At 45.4% G+C, this 27,110-nt stretch overlaps 1 protein-coding gene across 1 annotated transcript in view; it reads left to right on the top strand.

Annotated features, from left to right (window-relative positions):
- The first annotated feature begins 337 nt into the window (after positions 1 to 337).
- Positions 338 to 27,110, top strand: part of LOC119648659 (phosphatase Herzog) — a 231,683-nt gene continuing 204,910 nt past the window's right edge. The window contains exon 1 of the mRNA XM_038050438.1: positions 338 to 453. Within this exon, the coding sequence (XP_037906366.1) occupies positions 381 to 453 (73 nt within the window). The 5' untranslated portion in view covers positions 338 to 380. The remainder of the gene's footprint in view (positions 454 to 27,110) is intronic.

Consider the following 27,110-nt stretch of genomic DNA (forward strand, 5'->3'; position numbering starts at 1 on the left):
GTGCTAAGTCAGTGAGGCTTCAATTCAGAGTTGGATATCAATGAAAGTTTCCCGTACGAAGGGACACCTTCGACAAGGATATTTGTAGTTTTGCAGTTTTGTATGGTGACGAACGGGCACTTGAGAACGACTAGCATCACGGCTGCACGACACGGATTCAGGAACCCTCACCACGCCAGCGGCATTCAGGGGACGAACAGCTGCAGGGACGGATTCTCTGGACATCAGCTGATACCTCATCAGAAGCGGAGATAGCTGGCGCATTTGCATCGCTCCTCACTGCGTCCAGGTGAAGCGGTTTTAATCACGACGACGACGACGACGATCAAGCCAATCGGATTCTTGAGGAGGAAACTGCTGCGGCAGAATCAAATGCTTCAATGGACGCAACATCGATAATTACACAAGTTTCCCGCGATGACGAACAATTGAACGTCTACGCACCAGATAGAGGTGAGTCCGGAGATTTCAGTCGGGGGGATTCCCTTTTCTTCCAGGTTTTGAATGTTTGCAGAAAGTGCAGAGTAGAACTGCAGGTGGACAGGCGGCAGCGCCTCTCATTTTCCTGGGTTTGATAGGGGGAGGGAAAGTTCCGTCACGTTGCTGAGTACCATCTATAAGATATTCTCCGTTATCTTGCTAGGCCGGATAGCCCGACAAGCCCAGAACATCATTGACCCATACCAAAGAGGCTTCACTCAGAGAGACTTCGGCATACCGACAAAATTGATAAGACTGACTAGGCTGACCCTGACCAATGTGCGAGGCCAGATAAAAGCAACAAGATCACTCTCAAGACCATTCGACATCAACAAAGGTCTACGACAAGGGGATGCCCTATCATGCGTCCTCTCTACCCTTTTTTTTTTGAGGAGGTGGAAATCTTCAAAAGACACTAGTCTGGACACACCAGCGTGTGAGATTTTCATCCACTAAAACCATCCCCGACTCCCTCCCTGCCCCGCGGAACCACCATATGCGAGAAATAAGTTCTTATCTTCTAGAAACGTTGCTGACTTAGTTTTTTTTCAAATCCCTTCGTTCCCCGGTCAAATCCTTAACACGTAAGTCCAGAAACGAATATTTGTTCAGCGTGGAAGACTCACTAAAGCGCGGAAACCTGAAACTTGTCTGGTCCCACATTCGCAACTCCCGCTGCCCTGTCCAGTTATCCCCTCCGTCCATTCTGGCCCAACGCTTCTCACTGGCTTCTCAGCTAAATCCCCCCAACTATCTTATAATTTACTCCGCCGCTACTCTTCGTCAGTCTATGTTCCTCCTCCTTCCTCCGAATCCCTCTCGATAGTGGATGTAGCCTGCCCAGCATCGCCTACCATTCCCCTTCTTACCCCTATCCTTGTCGAATACCTCATTGGCAAACTTGATGCCAATGTCGGACCCGGCCACGATGGTCTTCCAAACTTCTTTTTGCTCAAAACTGGTAAGTTCATCTCCCTGTTCCTATCTTTTATTTTCAACAAAAACCTCGCAGAGAATCATTTTCCCGGCTTGCGGAAAGAGGCTCTCATTATCTCCATTCACAAAAGTGGCGATCGTTCGCTTGCCGAGAATTACCGTCCCATTTCCCTCCTCTCCTCCTCCTCTAAAATCCTGGAAAGATATGTCAGCGACTGGTTGTCCGCCCACTTTGGCCAACATATAGTGAAAGAGCAACATGGCTTGGTTAAACGTAGGTCCATTGCCTCCAACCTGCTTGACTTTACCAACTTTGTCGCCAAATGTCTAAATTCACGGCAAGAAGTGCATATTATTTCCACTGACTTCGCGAAAGCCTTCGACACTGTAAATCAAAAGATACTTCTATCCAAACTCTCGTCCCTAAACGTTCCCATACCACTTGTTTTATGGCTTGCCTCCTACCTTTCCAACCGATCCTGCGCGTCTCTCTTGACGGCTGTACTGCCCGCCCTTCTCTTCCTCTTCTGGCGTCCCACAGGAATCTATTCTGGGTCCTTTGTTATTTTTATTTTTTATTAACGACCTTCCTCCTCTCCTTACTTGTCCCTGTTTGCTCTATGCAGACGACCTTAAGCTGTTTTCCGCTATATCGTCGCCTATGGACTGTGTTTCCCTTCAATCTAACCTGGACACTCTGGTTCGTTGGTGCTCGACTAATGGTTTAGCGCTAAACGTCAGAAAGTGTCACTCTATGTGCTACTCCCTAAAATCCTCACCTACTTCTTTCTCCTATTCTCTTAACGGGTATTCCTTATTCTGCTTAAATTCCACTCAAGACCTCGGAGTCACTTTCGACAATAAGCTCTGCTTTGACACCCATTGCCTCGATGTCATCAATCGAGCAGCAAAATTGTCGGGCTTTATACTTCGCTCCTCCTCTGATTTTGACTCCATCCAACCCTCCTTAGCTCTCTTCAATTCCCTCGTGAGAAATACCCTCAAGTATTGCTCCGTGATCTGGTCACCCTCCCGTAACTGTGATTGTCTTGCCCTTGCAAATGTGCAACGTAAATTCACCCGTTCCCTCTTCTTTAAGAAAAGCTTCCCTTGTGTGGATTACCCTTCCCACCTCCGCTTTCTGAATCTTCGCTTCCTTCAACAGCGTAGATCCTATCTGGATCTATGCACATTCTTTAAACTTTCCTCGGGTCTGATGAACTGCTCCGCCGCTGACGAGATCACCTGCCGTCCTGCGTCTTATAACAAACGTAGTGCAGACATTTTCAACGTGCCCTTCCCAGAGCTCGAAGTCTACTTTCATTCCCCGATTCCTAGGCTTTGCCGAAATTATAATGCAGAACAGCTTAGTCCTTTTAACTTCCCTACTTTAAGTAGTTTTAAACGTATGATAAGTTTTTTGCTTTCTCCTCCTCCTGAGGACAATAATTAAATGGAATTTACTCTATTTGTTCTTCGTTAAATTAAATAAATAAGGTATTACATCACGGGGCGGAGTCAGCTCACTTTAGCTTAGTCACCTTTCTTCTATACGCGGCGCACGTGACCGCGCTTTTCTCCTCTCCTCTGCCTTTCGGAGTTTATTTTGGATAGATGGGATCATGGAGTTGGCTGCATCCCAATTCTCTTAATGTGCTAGCATTTTCGCCACCAGATTTTCTGGTACCAGCACCTATCCTAGAGTCTCCTGGAAGAATACATGCTCTGGGTCCTCTGAGACTCCACCGCAATTTGGACAGTCGGGTGAAATCTCCAATTTAAACCTGTGAAGGTATTGAAGATATCCATCCTCCATGCCCCGTGAGAAACTGGGTGAGATTATAATTAATCTCACCGTGTCGTCTTTCCAACCACTTCTTGATGGCAGGAATGAGCCTGTGAGTCCACCGACCCTTTCCCGAGCGTTCTCACCGCTCTGGCGATCTATTTATGGATCTCTCCCTCTCAGTCTTCTTCGTCCGCGATGAGGAAGAGGTTGGCTTCGCATTGTATATGTTCGCCATCTCATCTGCCAAGATGTCAATCGGCATCATTTCAGACATGACGAATGCTACATCATCCAAGACAGTCCTGAAGGCAGAGTATACCCTCAGGACTGTCCTCCTGTAGACTGAACTCAGTTTGGTTGCGTTCCCTGATATCCGCAACGCCTCCCTCCAAATTGGGGTTGCATAGAGCATGATCGAGGTCACCACCCTGGCTATAAGCAACCTAGAGGTATGCCGTGGCCCTCCCACCTTCGGCATCATCTTTGCCAAAGCCATACTTGCAGTTGATGATTTGTCGCAAACATACCGCACATGTTGCTTATAGCTAAGCTTCCTGTTGACCACCACCCCCAAGCATTTGATTGTCGGCTTGGAAGTGATGATACGATTCCCGATTCTGATACAGGCGTTATTTCTCTTCTGGCACTTAGTGATGAGGATCGTTTCTGTTTTTCCTCCGCAAGTGTCAGACCAGAGCTCTTTAGCCAACTTTTAACAGCATTGATTGCCTCGCTTGAGTATAACTTAGCATCTTCGAGATGATTTGCAAAACCCACCACTGTGGCTCCCCCTGGAAGGGGAAGATTAAGTACATCGTTGTACATTATGTTCCACAGTAGTGGGCCCAATACGGTGGGCGGGTCACCCGTATGGGTAAGGATGATCCAGCGTGAAAGTCTATAAGGGCAATATCTATGGTAGAAAAAGAAGACGAGGCAGACTCTCCCTGAGATGGAACGATGGCGTAGGCCAGGACGCAAGATAGCTTTTAGGGATATCGAATCGGTGGACCAGCGGTGGCGCAGGATGTCTGGAGTTCCTTGTTAAGGCAATCCTAGACCAGATACCGGTTGTTTCGCCGATGTTGTTGATGAAGGGGATGATAATGCAGTTAGTACAGGTTCCAGGATCATTTGCAATAATAGTTTGGAGGAAGGGTCCTTGGAAATTGAGCGTCCCACATGACGTTTTGTTGTGAGGAGACCGATGCATTTTTTCAGTGAGGACATTGTTAAGTAGCTTACTACGCTTATTCCGTTGCGGGGAGGGGGTAGCTTCATCATCGTCAGCAGTCCTATTGCACATCTTCCTTCTAAGACCATTGAAAACATTGATGACCTTGGACGAGATTCTCACTGGGTGCGATTAAGATCGTTAACTATCGCCTCAACCATCGCACTACTGGTTAGAATGCTTATCCTGTCCTGTTTTCCAGTGACACACGGAGTCTTTCTAAACCAATTCTCCCTTTTTTGGTGGAGTAAACCTCCTTTAATTTGTAATCTGGAGTGAAGTTATTAACGCGCTTAGATACATTGCAGTGACGTTACACTGCCTTTCAGCGGCTCCTCTCCAAATACCCTCTATATCTTTGGAGGTAACCATGGGGCATTCTACCTTCAGATCTCAGATGCAGGCTTGACTAGTTCCCTATTACTCGTGGGGATAAAATCTTCAATATTATAAGAAAATCCTTTGAAGGAACCCCAGAGACACAAACCCAATGCCCAAAAGGGTTTAAGACGCTCAATCATCAGAATGACTTTTAGTGTTTTGGTGACTATCGCGCCAATCACCAGGGACGGTAGACCTATGCTTCATATGATTTGAACAAACCAACTAAAGGAATCATTGCTCTCATCGCACATCGTGTTATGGATTTGGAACGGAATCCCACAGGACACAGATATGGAATCCACGATCGTTCATGACCAGTTTCCCGGAACTAAGTCATATCTGGGGTAGTATGGAATAATCGTGTTCCCCTTTCAACTAGGCATCAAATTTTCCAAGAAGTTTCACTTGAGTCCGGGGCGGAGTCATCAATTAACCGAACTGATCAAAGAAACTACTAAAATACTCCCCCTGGAAGGCATTCCATGAAACCAGTAGCCAAGAGAAGCTTAGTAGCTGGGGATGTTGACCTAATTTATAATGAGGTCTTGATTCTCCTAGATGCTAGGCTGAAAATTCGAAAGCTAAAGTTTACTTCGGCAATTAAGGATGTTATTGCGGCCGTTGACACGTTGGGTGACACGGAGGGTGGGGCTGTCACGATTATTCATCTTCACAATCAATATTTTGGAGCGAATAATAAAGGAGGACTTAAGCGTTCTGGATGCTCCAACAAAGAGTCGAAAAGTTGAGAAAGGAGATTGGTCGCATCGCGCTACATATCATGGAAATCCATCATGAAGAGTGCATAGATGTGTTGCGGGCAACATTGGACACTACCATTTCTCCAAATATAAAACAATCACAGAAATCCTCGAGGTCTGAAGCAGAAACTTGCGTTATGTTCTAATCACATCCGCAGGTATTAAATGAGCTTCCATCAGTCCAGACAACACCTTGTTCTTTCAAAACCAAAGGGAATTTTATAAAAATATCACCAACTTAGGTTGAGAAAGCAATTTCGATCTGGCTTGGAAAGAAGACTTCTGGAGGGGTTTGGGTTTGGAGCCAACTCAACACTTGAAGTCTAAAAGCACCAAGGCTCCGAAACCTTATGCATTCATGCGAGGTGCTTCCCGAAATGACCGCGCCTAATATAATTGAATTGAACATTAAAAGAGCCATTGAAATGGGAGGTAATTGGAAGGCGTCGGGAGATGATGTTAGGTAGGTAGATATCAGTGGCCGCTCCGAGAAGCTCAATCAGCAGTGTGGTGCCCTGTTTTGATGGTACAAACTGCTAACACCATGACTGTTACAATAAGCGCAAGGAGGCAGATTTCAGTCGGCTCAGATTTTCAAGGCCAATCCTTGCATCTAAGGATCTCTCTGAGGTCTTCAAAGAATGGTTTACCTAGTGTCCGTATCCTGGCTCTGGCAAGAACTGGGCAAGGAAGTTCCTGAGGGGTTTTCCCTCCTCCGCAACTTCTGGCGACATGGTGGCTTACAGGCCAGTGCCCCGTGCAGACTGCGGTATTCTTGTCTGGCACAAGAGTTCTCGCGATCTGGTTTTGTTATATGTGGGCCAAATCCTCCTTGACGTGGCACAGGTGGTGAGTCTTCGCCTTCTGAGGTCCGCGGCTACTAAGAAGTATGAATAACTTTTTTTGGAAATAGAGGCAGCGTCTGATGGGTTGCCACTGCCCTGGACGAGACCGCAGATCATCTATATAATGCGTTGACAGTCGCTAGCGGTACACAGACTGTGCCCACCGAATGACTGCCACGAGCATTGCCCCGCCTGGTCAGTCCGCTCATCTCCCTCTATGTTCCTATGATCGGGAATGCAGAGGAGAGTGTCCTTGACCTTGTATTGCTCCACTAGCCTGGAGAATGTCGCCGCTGAGTACAAGACCTTAATGGCCGCTTGGGTTTCGGTTCACGCTCCAGTCATCGACAGACTTCCAGTATCGCCAGCAGTTCCGCTTGCAGTACACTGGCGAACCTTGGGAGACCCTCCGACTCGGATACATTGTCTGTATCCGAGAAAACTCTCGCACCGACTGGTTGGAAAGTCCGCAGTAAATTTTCTCGTAAAGTTCAGCTTGCGTATGTTATAGTCTGTGGGGAATGCCTCGATCTCTCGATGTACTTCGTCTATGATGTTACTATGGCTACAGAGCTTTGCTGCCCAACATCCGGACTCTCGTACTCTGACATCACTGAACGCTACAACGTCTTCAATACGGAAGTCTAGGGGGAGGAGGTGTGCAATATCCATAAAATTTCGTCCTTCACTATCAACTAGAGCACGGGAGACATGGCGCCACCCTAGGGCGTGTCTCTGGTCATAGCTCTTGCCAACCGGCTACCTCTCAGATCAGACTGGATTATCCTGGTTCTTAGCATTGATACATAGCATATCCAACGCATAAGATATCCCTCCAAATCAATACTGGCCAAAATTTCCTTGATGGACTTGGTACTAACGTTGTTGAGTGTTCCTTCTATATCCAGAAAGGCAGCTGGAGTATTCTGCTTGTATTGCAGTGAAGGCTCAATCGTGTCTATGACCTCGTGGAGAGCGGTTTCTGCCTTTGAGGTAGTGGGGGTGGTAGGGTGTCCTGGGACTTCAAGAAAAACGTTCTTTCTATAATCGCCCTTAAGTAGATGTCCAGGACGCGTACTAGGCTCTTCAACACGAATGAGGTGAGGCTGAATGCTCGAAAGCTATTTGCAGTCTCATGGCTGCGCCTGAGCGCGGAAAACCACGCGTGCCGTGCTTCCAAGACTGTGGTATGTATCCTCAAGACTGTGGTACGTATCCCCAAGAGATGAAGCTCCGGTAAATCTCGATAAGCCACGACATAACCCTTTCTGCTGCTTCTATAGCATGACTGGCATTATTCCCTCTGGGCCCGGAGATTTATATGTGTAGAAGTTATTTGATAGTTTCGTGCTTGCCCTCCAAGCAAGGCTCTGACTCAAAGTACTCCTGGCTGGCGTGGAACCAGCAGCTCCAGGGTTTCACCAGAAAATTGCATCCAGGAGCCTCCCGAATTTTTTTAGAAAGGGTGGGTTCCTATGTTCCTTGGACAGAGGCTTTCCGAGCCTCGGAAATTCGCTGGTGTTTTCAATGATCTGTAAATTGTCCAATCAGGAACGTCTCTTGCCAGTCTTGATTGGCCGACTTGTACTTCTTCAGGTAGTCCTTGTAGCAATACTTAATCCTGTAGCAGATGTTGAAGATCTCTCTGGTCAGAGTCTTTCTTTGCCGCTATGGTGGACATTAAATGTTGCAGTTCTTCTGGCGTAGCTGATCGATTGTGAGTCATGTAAGCCGAGGAAATATACACGATCTTTGCTCCCGCCTGCTCCAGTTTTACTACGATTAGGTCGCTGGAACTCGGGTTCGCACATAGAAAAGCGTGTACACTCTTCCTCAAGAGGATATATGTTCTAGGTCTGTTCTCATCAGGGCCTCTTGGGAAATGAATTATAATATTTGCTTTGGATCCTTTTGACTGGTCAAGTGTTTTCAATTTAAATTGTTTTGAATTTGTCACCTACTTTTCTCTGTAGTAAATTAACCCCCACCCCGTCGTCGCCTGGAGTGCCACATCCCTGACAATCGGGGGGATGTAGGAAAACAGTTTCTCATGGTCGCAAATACTTTGCGTAGAAACACACCATCGCTGTAATGGGGCCTTTGGATGTTGACTTCAGGCCATCTTTAGGTTGGTCGCTTCTTGGTTCGGTTCGGCGGGAAAAGGACCGTAGGTGAGTGGGCCAACGGGGTTGGCATTGGTTTTTAGTAAAGCCTGCCTGCCTTCATATCTTCATGCTAGCGTTATTCTTCATTTCAAAGTAGTCAGGAAAGTTGGGGAAGTGCCCCACCCCAGTGGTATATCTACTTCCCGAGGCAGTCCTGAAATTCAGCCTTTGGAGTAGCCTTAAGTACTTTGCATTGCAGTATCTTCGGTTGCCTTTTTGTCGTCGATTCAGCATTTTTGGGCGATTTTTTTTTTTCAAATTAAGGACAACGAAAGGTCGCAGGGTTCTATGTCGAAATTGCAGGGAAGTTGACGAAGCAGTATGATATTTTGTTTCCTTAAAAATTACCTCACAGGACGGTGAAGAAGCCAGTGACCGCTTGACTAAAAAGGAGATGTTCTCTTTAGTGTTTATTGGAGGCCAATTGGGACATGGTTTACCATTGCCATCAAGTTAGACAGTAAAGAACCTTGACAATGATGGTCGGTGACACAGAATTGCACATCAATTAAAAGTGAAGGCAAAGTAAGTCGTATGAGAGCTGTGGGGACTTGACAGTGGAATCAGCAGAATTTGATGTAAGTACGAAGGGATCGGAGTTCCAAGTGTGAGGTCACAAAAGTTTGAAATTTCTGCATTTCAGAGCAGTAGCCTCTATGTCCTTCGAGTATCACATATGTGCTTTGTTCATAATAGATTTTAACGAGCTTTGCACCCTCTGGGTGATTGGAATTACTGTAATAAAGAAATTTCCTTCACACACCATATTTCAGTTGAATTTCCTTTTAGATTTCTGGGCAGAAACAGGATATGCGGTGCCTGCGCACTTAGGAAAGGATGGGACTTATTTGACGAGCTGATCGGATTTGATGATGCAAAAAGGATGGAATTGTGGATTCATTTAACTAGGTTGCCAACGCAGTTGTTTGCTGAGATTGTTAAAGCTGGTCTCACTAAAAATGTATTGAATGACTTTTTTTTGGCCGTATAGCTGGATCGGGAGAGCTGTGCATCGAATGTAACAGTCTGGCGATGAAAGTAGATTTTGACATAGAGGGTTGTACATGAAAATAGGAAGAGGGAACCCTCAGGCGGATACAGAATAGAGAGAACTATTTCAGGTGTTCCTGGTGCTTCAACTTTTGAACTGAAGGGCAAAACAAGAGTTTAGGAAAGATGGTAGAATTAGGAAGGCAAGGGAGTCGTTATTAGAAAAGATTTGATGATCCTGGCTATCATTAGGCATGATGAGCATGGTTAGGTAAAAAGGCCGAAGAAGGAAAGTGGAAGGAGAAGAACCATTTCAAGTAGAAGAATTCAGATGCTCTATTGAGAACTCTCCGTGGGAATTGGGAGTCTAAGATAGACATTTAAGATAATACAAACGCAAAAGGCAGCCAGTCAAGTGGGTTCCGTGGGCAGGAATGTTATATTGCAATTAGGTCCTTTTCACCAGTGTTGTCGGGGCCTCTCACGTGAGTGACCTAGTTTGCTACAGCAGCGAAAGGCGGATGTTTCAATAGACACTGGAGCAGCGATCAAGGCACTTAGGTCCAACCAGGTGAACTCTAAACTGGTATGGGAATGCCTTGAGAGACTGAATACGTTTGGCTTGTCCAACAAGGTCTGGATACTCTGGGTTTCAGGCCATGTTGGGTTAGAAGGAAACGAGGAAACGGACGAACTAGCCAAGAATGGAACAAGGACGCTTTTTCACGGGTCAGAATCCTTCTGTGGAATCGGAAACCGTTTCATGGCTATGACATTAAGAAATGAAGAGGAACAGTTGGGATAACTATGCTGGGTGGGACTACCAGGAATGGAGCAGTCCAGGGTGCTTATTGGGGGATACGAACCCATGCGCACAAAGGATTGCTTAAACCTCACCAAAAAGAACCTTCGAATCATAGTGGGACTGCTCACTGGTAACGGCTAAACTATCACCTAGGGAAGCTAGGAATATCTACGGACACTGCCTGCAGGTTTTGTGCAGAGTGTGATGAAGCCTCTATAGACGTCCTGGAACAGTGCTCGGCACTTGCGTAAAGTAGGTCGAGGCATCTGGGAGAACACCTAATACCGGATGCAAAATTGATAGGAGTCGTGTTATAGCGCGGAAGACCTAGTCAACTATTTTTTAGTTTGGTTATGTATTTAATGAGGTTTTCATATCGACCAGGATTTACATAACATCACATTGCAATTTCCCAGAAAGCCGACTGCTCTTTCCGCGAAATATAGCAATCTGCTTAGGATTACTCAATTACCCATGCAATAGTTAAGTCTTAGAATGAAGAGATTTGACACGAAGAAAGTCCCATAATTAAATACCCCACAATCACAGCACACAAGCTCTAAATCAAGGTGAGCAAGGTAGCAACACCTGTAATCCTCTTCGACCAAAATCTATTGTTTAGTACTCGCAATGTGGGAATAAGGGAGGCTGGTTGGAGTTGAGATCCCCCTTATTTCTTACGCGCTCATCAGATTAAATTTAAGCCCCTAATCAATTCCATATTGTATAAAGTTATTCAAGTGTTTTGCATACTACAATGTCATTGTGTCTGACTCCGGGACTGTCTCCGAGACTTTCTGGTTTCCCTTTTGCCAATTGATTGACTAACACCCCCTAGCCGGGTTGTGCTAGGAATGCGACCTCCAACTAGGTCAAACATATGCACCCTAGCGTTTATACACAATATAAAAAAGTTCTATCAAATGCAAATTATGCCATGTCTATTTTTGCCCGACATGAAACTGTGAGCCCCTAGACAGAAAAACCATATTGAGGCGTATCTAGTCATCTTTTCTAATCTATACATTACCCCGGAAGATGGGGCGAATAACGGGAACTAGTGATTCGCAAATAGAACTATCTACAATTGGTCCACTCGCCGCAAATTAATTGTGCAAATGTGCGATGAGCCTGTGTATTTTTGTCTGTCCCCGAGCCAGTTTTTTTGTTGCTCCATTTTGCAGTTTGCAATCATTCCTGCCACGGGGGTGTACATAGAATGTTGTTATCTCTGCACGTTTACAGCATTTAGTTGTCTATTGAAATGGAGTACACAGTGCAGCAGCTTCCGAGTAATCGACCGAGTGAAAACTACTAATCATTTACATGTGAATGTAGTACGTTCCGTGCTAGATAGTGTAAACGGAGGGAGCTGAACAGAGGAAGCTAGAAATGAAATGAGGAAAGAAATTGCTAGCGGGAATCAATCGATTTCCAGCTTACAATTCGTTGCTTCCGATTATCCTAGATTCGAGTGATAATTGGGAATGAGTGGGAACATGGTTATTACGAGGCTAAGTGCAGGAAAAATGGTGGAAAGTTGGTGTGGGTCCTTGAAAGCGATGGAACTGAATGGATTACGAGGGAAGGTTAGGTTGGGAAGAATAGAATACTGACTTATCTACATTTCAGGGATACTTGTTGGTTGTCTGGTCGAGGCTTTTGTTCCTATGAGAGTTTAAATGCTGGGCATCAACCGGATATAGACACTTTACAGCAGTGAACATTAGTTTCTGTTCGGGTCTCATTCCTTCTAGAAGTTTAGAACAAATAATACGTGTTTGGGGGGGGGGGGGGGGGGGGGGGTTCGCACTTATCATCAAAAACCTGGCACAGGGAACCCTCTCCATAAATGTAAGAAGGTCGCAGGACTCGAGAGTATCCTGATAAAGTTAGCTGCACAAATTGATGGGACGTACGAGGTTAGACAATTAAAAATTATTCTACAACTCTGCCATTCCCTTCAAAGTAGTCCCTTTGGGCAGCTATACAGGAAGGCTTCGACTGGGATGTCTGCGAGTACCCTTGTCACGGCCGCTTGGATGTCCGTAATTGACCTAAATGGGTTCCTTTGACCACCGACTTTATTCTAGGGAACAGTTAAGTCCTTGAGAGTTTAACGTGAGCACCTGTCTTGCGACTTAATCCCACGGTCTTCTTAAGATACGGATTGATTTTGTGACCACACACAGACAAGCAGCAACGGTACCAGCCTATACGAAGTGCATGGCTTAGCATTCATGCTGGTGGATGCAAGACATACCTAAATCTCTACCGAACTAAGGAGTATGGCACCCGTGTTGAAACGCAACACCACGCCGAGGTCCGAAGGTCTCTTCTCGCTTGAGCATAACCACAACCCTCATGAAACTCCCACTAGAGGGCCTACCGCAAATAACCCAGCTGTACCCACATACAACGAGTGTTCACCCGAAGTATGAGAGTCCAGGGGCTATCTCGGTTTCCATGGTACCAGTATACTCCTGACCAATTTGCCACTTCAGAAGAGTCCCCGTGCAGACTCGGGTCTGATCGCCCTGATTAGGTCTTTGGAGCATTCGCCTACTGCATCACGGCCGGCAAACCAAAGTGAGTACAGCGTCTCCCGGTGCTAACACTATGGAGGTTCTCCTCGGCCACTTGGTTTTGATTTGGCCGACAGGGTCGCCGCCCCGTCTTCCCCACCGCCACCTCTGAGCACCGTTCTAGGAAACAAAAGAAAAGTCACAAGCTGACATATCGGGCTGTTGCAACACGGCCATCCGTTTAGAGGCTAAATACTGGGACACGCTGAGGGTGGTGTGGCACGGCGCGTTGTCGTGATGAAGGATCCAGTTACGAGCGATGTCTGGACACACCCTGTTGACTCGTTTTCGTAATCTTTTGAGTACTTGGCGACAGTAGACTTGATTTACGGTTTTCCCCGGTAGAAAAAATTCTTTGTGACCGATTACACGGCTATCAAAAAAGGTGATAATCATCGTTTTCATCTTCGACTTGCTCATGCGAGCTTTTTTCGAGCGGGGAGCGTGCGGAGACAACCATTGTGAGCTTTGGCGTTTGGTTTCCGTGTCGTATTGGAAAAACTAACTCTCATCGCCTGTAATAGCTCGATCAAGCAGCGGGGGATCGTTTTCCACTTGTTCCAGTCTTCTGCGACGGTTATTCGAAGCTGCTTTTGCTCTTCAGAAAGGTTCATTTTCATCCCAAAATCGCCTGTTAAAATTTATCTGACATTCACGGTTCATATCCAGTTGTGAGGCCAACATTCCAACGGCACCTCGACTGGTCTCCCACTGCGTACCTCGTCTTCCACACTTTCACGCCCCTCCTTACACTCTTTATGCCATCGAAACATCTGGGCACTATCACCATGCACTTTTGCAATTTTAGCGTACGTCTCCGAAGCTGTTTCGGCCAATTTGGCGCAAAATTTTATCACGACGCGTTGCTCTAGATTTCGTTTTTCCATGTTCGTGACGATCACCGTTAATACACGTCTACTCCACACGGCCTAGCAGACGGTGAATATATCAATAAAGAGGGGAAGATTGCCGGGGTAGGGGAAAGATGCCGCGGAAGGAGAAGGGAATTTGAAGGTTGCAGGTTTACCACAAGCGCGGCAATAAAATCAGTCTCATTACTTAATTGTTTAACTTCGTACTCCTCGGTGCACTCAACGCTTACCTGGAGAGGGCAATTTTCCTTGTCGTTCGGAGGTGCCAAGGCTGGTGCAGATCAGTTAAGACCAACAAGATCCTAAGCTCATGAGGAGTAGATTCGTTGAAGCGATACGTCCTGCCGAGGACTTATCCTGAGTAGTTCAGTTTTAGAGCGCAGAGATTGAAAGTAGACGTTGTCATGTAGGTGGTATATGCTATTCACCGATGTCGGTTCCTCGTAGGGCTTGATGTCAGAAATGCCTTCAATTCCGTAAGATTGAAGTCTGCGGGCAACAGTCGTCAGAAAGATCCTGAGGAGCTGACACATTTTCGTGAAAAATCAGAGGATGTTGCTCTTTTTTTTGTAATTTTGAACTGTCAAAACAAAAGACTTCGCACTTCATTTTCTTATCATCATCATCATCATCAACGGCGCAACAACTGGTATCCGATCTAGGCTTGAATTAGCAAGGAACTTCGAAAATCCTGGTTTTGAACCGAGGTCCACCAATTCGATATCCATAAAAGCTGTCTGACGTCCTGACCTATGCCATCGCTCCATCTCTGTCTCATCTTTTTCTACCATAGATATTGCCCTTATAGACTTTCCGGGCTGGATCATCCTCATACATACGGATTAAGTGACCCGCCCACCGTAACCTATTGCGTCGAAGTTTATCCACAACCTGATGGTCATGGTATCGCTCATAGATTTCGTCGTTATATGGGTTACGGAATCGTCTATCCTCAAAAATTTTCCGGAGGATTCTTCTCTCAAACGCGGCCAAGAGTTCGCAATTTTTCTTGCAAAGAACGCAAGTCTCGGAGGAATACATGAGGACTGGCAAGATCATTGTCTTGTACAGTAAAAGCTTTGACCTTATGGTGAGACGTTTCGAGAGGAACAGTTTTTATAAGCTGAAATAGGCTCTTTTGGCAGCCAACAATCGTGCGCGGATTTCATCGTCGTAACTGTTATCGGTTATGATTTTCGACCTTAGATAGGAGAAATTATCAACCGTCTCAAAATTGTAGTCTCCTATCTTTATTCCTCCCGTTTGACCAATGCAATTATTGCCCCTTCTTAATGTGTGACCTATCATTGCCACTTCCGTCTTCCTTTCACGTCGCATACGATTGCCAAGCCTGTGCCCCGACTAAGTTGTTCATTTCAGATAGTTCAGGCCAGCGTATTCCGATGATACGATGCAAACAGGTATTGATGAAAGCTTAGAGTTCTTGAGTAACAGTGCGGTTCACTTTCCATGTGCTACTCCCATATGGCAACACAGAGTGAACCCTAGCACAAAACAGTCTCAACTTGATCTAGTGTTGTGATAACTGCATTTGCAGATTTTAGGCAGATCAGCGAAAGCGGAACTAGCGCTTTTATTGCGATGTCATCAGCGTGGTCGAGGTGTTAAAGGAAAGATGTCGTCGTCCATTGAATTCGTCCACATCTTCCGGACAAGGCAGGAAAAAGAACGTCATCGAAAACAAAAAGAAATAATATCGGTGACAGGATGAAGAACCCTGGCGTACTCCGCTTTAGACCTCAAAATCTTCCGAGATTTTATCTCGATGCAGCACGTGACATTTTGTACTATCCTAGGTCGCTCTGTCCGGATGGCTTAAAAGGTTAGGGCGCCGGGCTGTCGTAGTGGAAAGTTGCGGTTCAAACCTTCCTGGTGGCAGAGGGATTTGTTATCGTGACTGAATGTCGGATACCAGTCGACTCAGCTGTGAATGAGTGTCTGAATCAAATCAGGGTAATCATCTCAGATAGACTCCTTGTTCACGCTATCGGAAGTTTTCTCGAAATCGATGAAGAGCAGGTGCAGCGAAAACAGAATCATTGACACATCGTATCATTATGAGCAACAACTGGTATCCAGTCTAGGCCTGCCTTAGCAAGAAGCACCGAAAATGTCGATTCTGCATCAAAGACTTCCAATTCGATATCCCTGAAAGCTATCTGGCGTCCTGATCTATGTCATCGCAGGGTCTGCCACGTCAGGGCAGGGTGAGGCAGGGTCTGCCACGTTTCCTTTTTCTACCATAGACTTTCCGGACAGGATCATTCTCATCCACTGCAACCTATTGACCCTGATTTTATCTACAACCAGACAGTCGTGGTATCGCTCATAGATTTCGTTGTTATATAGACTACGGAATCGTCCATCCCGTTGTAATGGTCCAATAATTCTTCGGAGGATTCTTCTCTCGAACATGGTCACGGGTTTGCAATTTTCCTTGCTAAGAATCCAGGTCTCGAAGGAATACATGAGGACTGGCAAGGTCATTGTCTTGTATAAAAAGAGTTTTGACGCTAACAGTTTTTAGAAGCTGAAATAAACTCTCTTGGCAGTCAACAACCGTGCGCGGAGTTCATCATTGTAGCTGTTATCGGTTGTGATTGTCTATTCTAGATAAGAGAAATTGTTAATGGTCTTAAAGTTGTAGTCTCCTATTTTTTTTTGTTCTCATTTGACAAGTGCTATTTGATGTGGTTGATTCTTTTGTTTTTGGTCCTGCCTTCTTTAATGTGTAGTCCAAGATCTCACGCCGCTCGGCTCGGTCGACCTGGGTGATTAAGGAATTGACGCATCGCAATTTGGAGTGATAGTCAAGCTGCATTGAAAGCATTGAGTAGCCATTTGAACACTTCGAAAATCCTTCAGTGATGTAGAACTACCTTGTCACTGTGGTTTAGAGGGAAATAAAATCTTTGATGCTCTGGCAAAAGGGGGATCAATTGGGCCATCTTAGACTGTTCCTGATACTTTTTTTTTTTAAGGAAATGGAAATCTTCAGAAAACTGGTCTGAATGCCAGATGGTGAACAACCTACTGGGTCGGAGTTAGTTTCCTTTGGCACGGTCTTCTTTCGTCTACCCGCGGGGTTCGTAACCACGCCTTATCTACTTCTTCTGCCTTTCGTAGTTTATCCTGGATTGCTGCGATCATGTTGTTGATCGCATTCCAATTCTCCTGGTGAGCTACCATTCTCCGGACACAATTTTTTGGTGACAGCACTTCTCCCACGAACCTACAACATGGAAAGAATACGTGCGGTATTTCTTCTGGGACTCTATCACAGTTTGGGTAATCAGATGAAGTGTCTAATTTAAACCGGTCAAGGTATTGATGGTATCCTCTATGGCCGGTGAAAAACGGGACGAGATTTTAATAGATTTTCCCATGCTTTCTCTCCAACCACTCTTCGATGGAAGGGATCAACTTGTAAGTCCAACGACCCTTTTCTGACTGGTCCCATCGCTGTTGCTATCTGCTGATAAGATCTCCCCCTTTTGGCTTTTTTCACTTGTTATGTGTTATGTTATACTTGTTCATTATCTCGTCTATCAGGATCAATCGGCATCATTCCGCGCTGCATCATCTTAGACGGTCGTGAAGGCAGATCACGCCCCTAAAGGCTGTTCTTCTATAGACCGCACTCAGTGGGGACTGCATAGAGCAAGATAAAATTCACCACCCTGGTTATGAGCAGCCTGCAAGTATGTTGGGACACTCCTACGGTTGGCATCATCCTTGCCAGAGTCATACTCGTGGGGGATGCTTTTTCCCAAGTATGCTCTTTGTGGTGCTTAAAATTAAGTTTTCCGTCTATCATCACTCCCAAGTATTTGATGGCTGGCTTGGAAGTGATGATTCTAACACAGGCGTAATTTCTCTTGCGATGCTTAGTGATGCTCCCATTTTTTCTCCGCGAGTGCCAGCACTCTCTAACCAAGCCTTAATAACACTAATTGCTTCGCTTGAGTATATCTCAGTATTTTCGAGATGCTTTGCGACCATAACCAGTGTAATTCCGCCGCCGTAACCCACCATTGTAGTCTCCGCAAGCAGAAGGCTAAGTACATCATTTTACATGATGTTCCACAGTAGCGGGTCTAGTAGGAGCCCTGTGGAACACCTGCGGAGACAACGTATTCCTTGGGTCCATCATCGATATTATATAAGATGATTTCGGCTTCCGGGGTGCGTCCTTAGTTCGAAGGTGATTGCCTTGTGGTCGGTTTACGTGAAGTCCTCGTTAACTTGCTAGGATATATCACGTCCCAGCGCAGGGCTGACAAATGTCAGATCCACAATTGGACCAGATCCCCCTTTCCGATAAGTGTTTACGTCACCATCGTTGGACAGAACTACATCTAACTCGGTCAATGCTTCTAATAAGCACCGTCCACTTGTGTTAGTCTCTTTGCTGCCCGATTCGATGGTCCACGCATTAAAGTCACCGGTTATCACTTTTGAACTTCGTCCCCTTGTGTCGTGGACAAGATCGTTTAACGGGTCTTCAGACTCAGGCGGTGTGAGGTACGGTATAATAATCATAGCAATCTCCATCACAGATTCGTAAGTAGTCTGTGCGACTCTGCAATAATTGAGGTTTATTTGTATTAATCTCATTTTTTTACTGCAGTTAACACCTTCCTTAATTCCAGGCTTTTACCACTTCCGGTAATATGCTGGCTATCCCGTCCTTCCTTTCCTTCGCACAAAATGCATTTGGGGTCCATATTGCACTCCTTGGCAATATGTCCTTTCTCTCCACACCTTCGACATCGATCGGAGCGATCGGTGCCCCTAGTGCATTCCTTCGTGAAGTGTCCAAACATTAGGCATTTGAAGTGCTTCTTTAGAGAGATCTGTTCCCTTAGTCGGTAAACAACCCATCCAATCCGAACCTTCCCCATGGCCAACAATTTCTGCGCTGCTTCAACTGGCAGTCGCATTCTGGCCGTTTGTGTACCGCCATAAGCTTTTCTTAGGCTCACGATAGATTCTTTCCTGAATTCCTCCAACTTGAATTCTTTCTTGAAGGCAGTGCAGATGTCTTCTCTGGATGTTACCTCATCGAGATCCTTGCACTCTATATGGGTCTCATGTTTTTGGTAACGAACCGCGACATTCTCCCCAAATCACTTTATAACTTGGTTACGAAAGCTACCAGTTTTTCGCATGCTGGATTTTTTCAGCTCAAATATGAGATCCCCTTTCCTGGGTCCTCTGGATTTTGCTGACATTTACGCTTAGGTCTTTTAGGTCAGGGTCAGATTTCATCTTTTCCAGTATCTCTGCATACAATATATTTCCTTTACTGGGGATTACAATTGCCTAGGGGCGAATTAGCACGTTTGGCTTCTTGTTCCTTTTTTTGGTAAGGACCTTAGTCCAACCATCGTTTTTATTTTCCTTCGGATTCGCTTTGTTAGCCGGCATCCCCTCTTTGGACACATGTTTTCCCCCTTCTGAAGTTTTAGTTCTGTTTGTTGTATTGGTCAAGACGTCATTTTTCCTTTTTGGCACCTGTTGATTCCCTAAATTTCCGCCTCTTTGTTTCGCACTCCCTTACTAGATCGAAGGTCTATGACCGTGTGCTTTGGTGTCACTTGGGTCGTCTGCGTCACTATTGGGGAGGAATGTCCGGCTTTTACTTAAGTTTTCTTTCTTCTTCCTGCGAGCTATTGAAAAGCACTCTGATGGTCCTCACCATGTTCTTAATGGCTTGACGCACGTTATGCTTGTCCTTGATGAATTCGTACAGTTTAATCATTTTAGCTCCAAGCTACATAAAAGGTAGTTCTTCTGGGTCAGGGCTCTGTTCTCAGTAAGTCTTGGCTAGATTACTCCTTCACATTTTTTTAATTGCTAAGCTCCCATGAGCGTTCTCTTTTGCCGTCTACGGTATTAGAGGAAATCGTAAAGTTGATGAGCTTCTTCTGAATGGATCTATTTCCTGCTGCTGGGGTACCTCTTGACCAGATGCGATGGATGCCGAAATCGCCAGCTGCCTCCCATCATTGTTTGTTTTTGCAATTGGTGTCTTTGGCAGAATTGTGCTTTGTTTGAACACCACCTTCTCCAAATCTAAGTCACTTATAGCATTAGATGCCACGTTGGCCAAGTTGAAGCACTGCGGTCGAGGGATATCCATGACCGGGAGCTTCCTTGCTCACTCCCAAAAGCCGCCGGTACTGAGGTTTCGGGAACCTATACCGTAACTTTACTCCTTCTCAATTCGTCCATGTCGGTTTTATTTTCTGGGTTTGCTTCCCACAGCCTTTTGGTCCACGCACCAGAAATGAATAAACACTAGCCCATGCACAGTCAGAAAAGACAAGTGCATGAACACATATTTACACATCAATATCCGCCACGTGCGGTCGCGCCTGATGGGGGATCTGGCAACTCCTCGCGGGTCTGTCTGTCTGTCCGTCACACGCATTTTTCTCGGAGGCGGTTATAGCAATTGACACAAAATTGGGGGGAAAGCTGGGAGTGGGTTACATCTTTTTACATCGAATTTAAGGGGAGGGTCTCCATACATGCGAACAAGTACATTTTTTTTCACCAAATATAGTCATGTGGGCTATCAAATGAAAGATCTTGGTTAGCGCTTTCCGAAGTCGGTCGTAGTTTTGACATTTTGAGTGCGGAGATATATGACATATGAGTGCGGTCCGTCATCAAGTGGATGCGGATTCAGAATTCTCAGCATCCTTAATAAGAAAATTCACGTCGTCCTGGTTTAGGCCTGAACTTACGACGGATTTCACTTCAATATAATTCGCGCTCATGTCGTGTTTGCAATTATATATAAATGAAGCGATTACCACCTATTGCTACTTTCGGTCACGCTGATCCCAGGGCAGAGGTGAGGTAGCGTTTGATGAGTTGCCTCTGCCGTGGACGAAACCGTCACTCAACTTTTTTGTATAATTTTGCTTCCGCCGTTTTTTTCTGAAAATTTAAGGCTGTATTTTCAAAAATTGGTAGTAAATTTATGATTCAAAGTATTATCCTTCGCTGGCCATTACCTTTTCTTATCTATCCGGCAGCAAACGAATCCCGCGTCGAAAGGACTCATCATCCTTTGTGGCGATCCACGAATCAATCCAATTTTTCATTTCGTCGTAATGTGCCATTGATCGGAAGACGTGGTAGTCAGATGAAGCAATGTCAGGAGAGTACAGCGGATAGGGTAAAACTTTCCAAATACTGTTTCACCGGTCATGTCACATGGGGGCGAGCATTGTCGAACTCTTTCAGTGCACGTCTCAAACGCATCAGTTGAGTTCGATATTTTATTTTAGCAGCTCGTAATAAACTACACCGAACTGGTCCCACCAAACATCTTGGAGGGGTGAATATTGGCTCTGGCTGTCGATGTGGAAGCATGGCCGGGTAGACCCCATGATTTTCTGCGTTTGGGATTATCGTAGTGAATCCATTTTTTGTCCCCAGTCACTACATGGTGAAAAAATCCCTTCGATCGTTGACTTTGAAGCAGCTGTTCACAAGCAAACAAACGTCAACTCGTGCGGCACCCGATTTCCTTGCTTCTAAACCATTCCCAGGGTTTTGAGGGGCATGAAAATGGCTGGCTGAGTCATATGCAATGATTCCTCCAATTCTTCTTGGGTTTGGCACAATTCTTCGTCGAGTCAAGTGTGACAAATATATATATATATAGAAATATATACATTCATCACTGGCGATCTTAATGCTAGATCCAAAAATCTGGGTTACTACCTCACTTGTTGCAAAGGGATGAGATTGGAGGCTGCTGCCCTCAATTCCTCATTTAATGTTGTTAATAATACGGTGCCCACTTTTTTCAACCTACCTTCTATGCCTAATCAATCGGGCTCGGTTCTCGACATAATTTTTGCTAATTCTGCTAGTCAACGTTAGCAGTGGAAGATGGTTCTTGCTGACGCGAAGTAGAAGCGTTGGCGTAAAATTTGGTCTGACGAAAGATGTCAAGTCTTTCTAGGAATCCATTAAAGATTTTCGTGGTTACATCAGCAACAAGTCCCCATGTTGGGATCTTAAGGAAAACTTTGCATATCTTGTTTTCTAGCTCATTAGACATCACACTGTTTCTCAGCACTTCTCTCTACAAGAGCTGATGGCTGCATTGCTAAGGCACAAGCGTGTCTCCGCCCCTGGTATGGATTATATCACTTATCAACATATACGTTAGTTGACGCCGGGAACATTTTCTGCACTGCTACAGGGACTTAATCTCATCTTTTGTAGGTTAAGTCCTCCTGAGGACTTGTCTATTATTCGGGGGGTATCCATCCCAAAAACACCTAAGGACCCAGAAGTTTTTACCAGTTACCGCTCTATTGCTCTCATTAATGTATTTACCAAGCTGCTTAACTCCATGATCAAGGTTCGTATCAATAATTTCCTTGATGAATACAAAGTCCTGCCTGTTCAAAAAAAGTTCTTAGAATCATGAAATTTTCCAGCATTGTAGGCTATAACATAGTGCATAGGGTTCTCATATAATATATGCATATATTACGTGCTAGGTTAACTTAAATGTTTTTATAAAAGAAATACACAAAGCCTTTCATACCTGAAGCGTTCAATTTCCGGTTTCTCGATTTGTTTTTGATACTCATGGATTTCAAGTGGGTCGAAGACATACACCAACATAAATAAAGCATAATAAAATATTTAGGGCAAAATATTTCTAGCGTCCACATGTAGTTAGCGTAATCCTCGACATGGACGCCATTTTAAACAGGTGTTTTTGGCACAATACGGGCATGCAGACTGTCCTGCGCTTCGGTTGATTTTCTCGGACATCTTTCTCATCACAGAGTTGGTGCCACGCAATTGGCTCCAAATATTCCCAACCGCAGACTATGAAATGCCGACCTCCCCTGTCACTACCCCTTGACTAGAACCTTTATGTACTGCCTTAACAATAAGCTGCTTTTACTCCTCAGACATTTGTTTTCTAACAATCTATAAAAAATTCAGAGTCAAAAAAAAAAAAATGATTACTTTACGACAACTTTTGCCAAAAATTGAAATGACACTTTTTATCTCTCGTCTATGTGAAAACAACAACAAAAAAGGTTAATGATTAGTTTTGGAGTATTAAAAAATCTCTATCGCAAATAGATAATCTTAGGAAATTTGCAAAAAATCTCGTGAAAGCTATGCCAATTCCTTAGCTAACAAACTCTTGCTTTTACAGGAACTTTTGCTCCAAAGAAAGATGTTTTCAGTTAAGAAAGAAACATCCTTCAGCACGAAAACTTGTTCGAAAAGACGGAAGAGAACATAAGTACGGATTCTGTTACAACAGGGTGAATGAAGTAGCTACATTGAGCACATGAGGGGCGTCGTCCCTATTTATCGAGAGTATTATTGCACGTTTAATTGCTTGCATTGCACAGAGAGGTGCCAACAATCGAAGAAGTCCACTCCATTCATCCTACACGTTGAGAAATTCTCAATTCAATACCTTCGAACTCCTGCTCCCTTTATTCAGACGGGAAACTTCGACCCTTACAGAATGAGGTAAAAAATACAATTCCTCATGGATAAAACTTGTCGGATTTGCGATGTTTGCTTTGCTACCAATGCCGCCTGCTATTGCTTCCAGTCTCTTGCCATTGACGAGGCGCGGATGGATGCCAATGCCATCGCAACCGGCAACTACACAGCACAATAGCTGGGAGAAACACCGGGAGATGAAAACGACTGGGGAGGGTCGGTTGATTGCCGAATCGGGGGCGGAATGAATGTGGCAAGCAAGCAAGACCGGAGGCTGTGTGCCGTATGAATCAGCTCAACAGCTAGTCGTCCGCAGACCAGACTTGCTCGTATGCCGCCCCATTTCTGAGTCTTTCCAACTATACTGCACCACCAGCCGGCAAATGGAGCAGCATCCAACAAGAGCAATTACGAAATTCGCACACAAACAAACAAGCACGGGGGGAATGAGTTGAAAATCAAGGGGAGCAACGAAGCGGTCCCCGAAACTAACCCCCGAATACCTTTTGTCTGAAGATGTTGGGTGGTGGGTGGGTGGGTGGGTGTGATGTTTTGCGGTGGTTGATGACGCGTTTCCAGTCAGCTGAAGCTTTTTGTTCCCACCGTCCGTCGCGTGTTTTTTTTGGGGGGATCTGGACTGGTTTTCGTGGTTGTATAGTTGTTTGCACGCTTGCTTATTCGGTGCACCTGATTCCAGGTGAAAGTCCTGTCAATGTGTCAATATGAATAAGAAAAACAGTTTCAAGAGCACCGAGTAGGATCGTTTGGGCGTGCATATTATGAAACGCTGGGAATATGAATGATGGAGAGTTTTGAATGAATTTTTGGAGGACGTAGGGGTTGAGGGATCAGGATTAGCATTCAATGTTGAAGGATTGCGAATTCAGGAGGATCATTATTAAGTTTTCATGGTTTCAGACAAATGTTGTTTTGATAATGGATGGAAATTTAGAGGAAAGATGCAGCGTTATCCTTTATTTATGATTTAATTAGAGGAAAGTTTACGGACCCCCATGGTGTTGTCTATTTAATCTGTTCCTTGAGGCTTTTCAAGATCCGCGACGCGCCATATGGCTCTCTAATAGGTTCTTCGAGCAATCTAGTCGACATTTCTTTAGTTTAGTTTAGTTAACTGGAGGGAGCCCCAGCTCCGAGCACTCAGGCCATTGTTAGGCCCATTGTACTATCCCCGTAAGTTGCCTATTCAATAGCTTCCCGCCTACGGTGTTCGCAGGCTTTAGCGAATCTGAGAACATTCTCCAGAGGCAGAGAGTGTGCAGATTCTTCCTTGAAGAAAACCTTGCCAAGGTGTCTTCGTCTGAGATCTGAGCATGCTGGGCAGCTAAATAAAAAGTGCAGGGCCGTCTCCTCCTCCTCCTCATATTGGCTGCACATAGCCGAAACCACTACCCCAATCTGTTCCATATGGTAGTTTAAGGAGCAGTGTCCTGTCAAAAGTCCTACTAGGGTTTTCATGTCCCACTTCTTAAGGGACGACAGAAATGTCGCTCTAGTGGCCTTAGGCTCTTTCAGAAGGATTTTCGCTTGCCGGCGAGAGTCCAAATTTCTCCACTCGGTTGCGTGAATCCTTGCAATTTCACCCTTCAGAGTAGACTTGACAGTAGATGGTCGGATTCCAAGAGCTGGATCCAGACCCTCGGCGAGCCAGTCTGTCAGCCTCCTCATTACCGGCGATGTTAGAGTGCCCCGGAACCCACATCAGGAATGTTTCGTTCAGTCGACCAAGTTTCAGCAGCACCTGATGACAACTCCACACCAACTGGCTTGATATGTTGTTGCCATTTAGTGCTGATAATGCCGCCCGACTGTCGGAACAGATTTGAATGGTGCGACCTCTCCATTTTTGTCGCAGACATTCTTCTGCTGTCAATGAAATGGCATATATCTCCGCCTGGAATATGGTCGTCATTTTTCCGAGGGGTCGGGCCAGTTCAATAATCGAATTCTCCGAGAACACCCCTGCGCCCGATCCATCCTCCATGACTGACTCGTCGGTGAAGATTATTAGGTCTGTATTCTGAAAAGACTCATGGCCACTTGTCGACCATTCTTCTCTTTCGGTGATTACGACAGTGTATGTCTTTTCAAAGACGAATCTGGAAACCATATGATCGTTCGGCATCAGGGCTACCGGAATTTCCAGATAGACGCATGGCCGTTTGATTGGCCACGCCCCAATGGTATCGAGCCTATATGCATCGTTGGCTGCTTTCTGTTTCACCTCCAAGTGAATGGGGGGTAAATTTAGGATAGCTTCAAGTGCCGAAGTTGGCGTAGTATTCATTGCTCCAGTAATACTTAGGCAACCAAGTCTCTGAATCTGCGTTAGCAGCTTCCTGCTGTTAGCAAAGTTCAGTCCAGTATCTTCGTTTGGGTGAAAGCCCCCAGGTCTTACCTATCGCATTCCTACAGCACCAGAGCAATCTGCAGGATTTCTGATATTGTTCCTGGATATGATGCTTCCACGTTAACTTGGGGTCGAAATGTACTCCTAAGTACTTGACTTTTTGTGCCAGCTGGATTTCCGCCCCTGCCAAAGTGGGTAGCGTATAGCTGCCCCACCTGACGTTCCTAGTGAACATAACTAGTCCAGTCTTCCTAGCGTTCACTGTGAGTCCATTGCGGAAGCACCAGCTGTGGATTACATTGCATTCAAGCGCTACGGCTAGGTCGTCCGCAAATGCTTGCGCGAAGACTTTTTTGTCCTCCAGGAGCCACAGCAGGGTATCAATTACCAAGAGCCATAACAGTGGAGAGAGAACCCCTCCCTGTGGGCAGCCCCTGAGACATCCTGCTTCAATAGACCTCTCGCCGACCGTTATGTGGATTTTTCTCCACTCTAGCATGTGAACGATCCTACTGATTAGCAGCGGTTCGATTCCATGCTGTCTTGCCGCGAATGAGGCATAATTGAAAGCACCTTCGATGTCCATGAATGCGCGTAAGGCGTATTCTTTTTTCGGACATCGCCTTTTCAATTTTTGCCGTAAGTTCATGGAGTGCTGTCTCCGTGGATTTGCCTTTCTGGTAGGTGTGTTGCCTATGGTGAAGTGGCCATTTAGGAATGTGTGTATCCCTTATGAACCGATGTACTAATCTTTCTAGTCCTTTTATCAGAAAGGACGTTAGGCTGATCGGTCGAAAGCTTTTTGCGTCTGTGTAGGTGGGTTTTCCTGCTTTGGGAATGAAAAACATCTTCACATCCTGCTAATTGGAATATAATCGTGTGCTAGGCATGCACGATATATATTCCGAATGTGTAGACCCAAGGCATCCTTTCCCTCTATTACTACCGCGGGGATAATGCCCATTTCACTCGCTCCAGTGATACTACTTTGCATGCCAGATTCCAGTCTCTCGGTTGAAGGCTGTATGCACCTGTTGGCCCCGAGATTAGATTTTGGATGCTGCCTGGGAAGTGCACTTCAAGCAAATGGTTTGGCCGTTTCTTCATCGCTTTCTGTGTATTTCCCATTCTGTAAACGTAAATAACCCAGATTCTGGCTACGTTCTTTGACCAGAATCGGCTTCAGTTTTGAGGTTGCCTCAAGAGAGGTAGTCTCTTCGCAAAAGCGTCTCCAAGATGATCGTTTAGCCGATCTTATGGTGTTTAGAGCCTTTTGTGCCTCTTTATAGCGATTCCAGCTAGTGCCTGATTTACCCTTCAGAGCATGATTGAGGAGCATCCTTGTCGTTCTCCTTTGTTTTG

Source organism: Hermetia illucens, chromosome 2 (genome assembly GCF_905115235.1).
Source record: "Hermetia illucens chromosome 2, iHerIll2.2.curated.20191125, whole genome shotgun sequence".
NCBI classification, from domain to species: domain Eukaryota; kingdom Metazoa; phylum Arthropoda; class Insecta; order Diptera; family Stratiomyidae; genus Hermetia; species Hermetia illucens.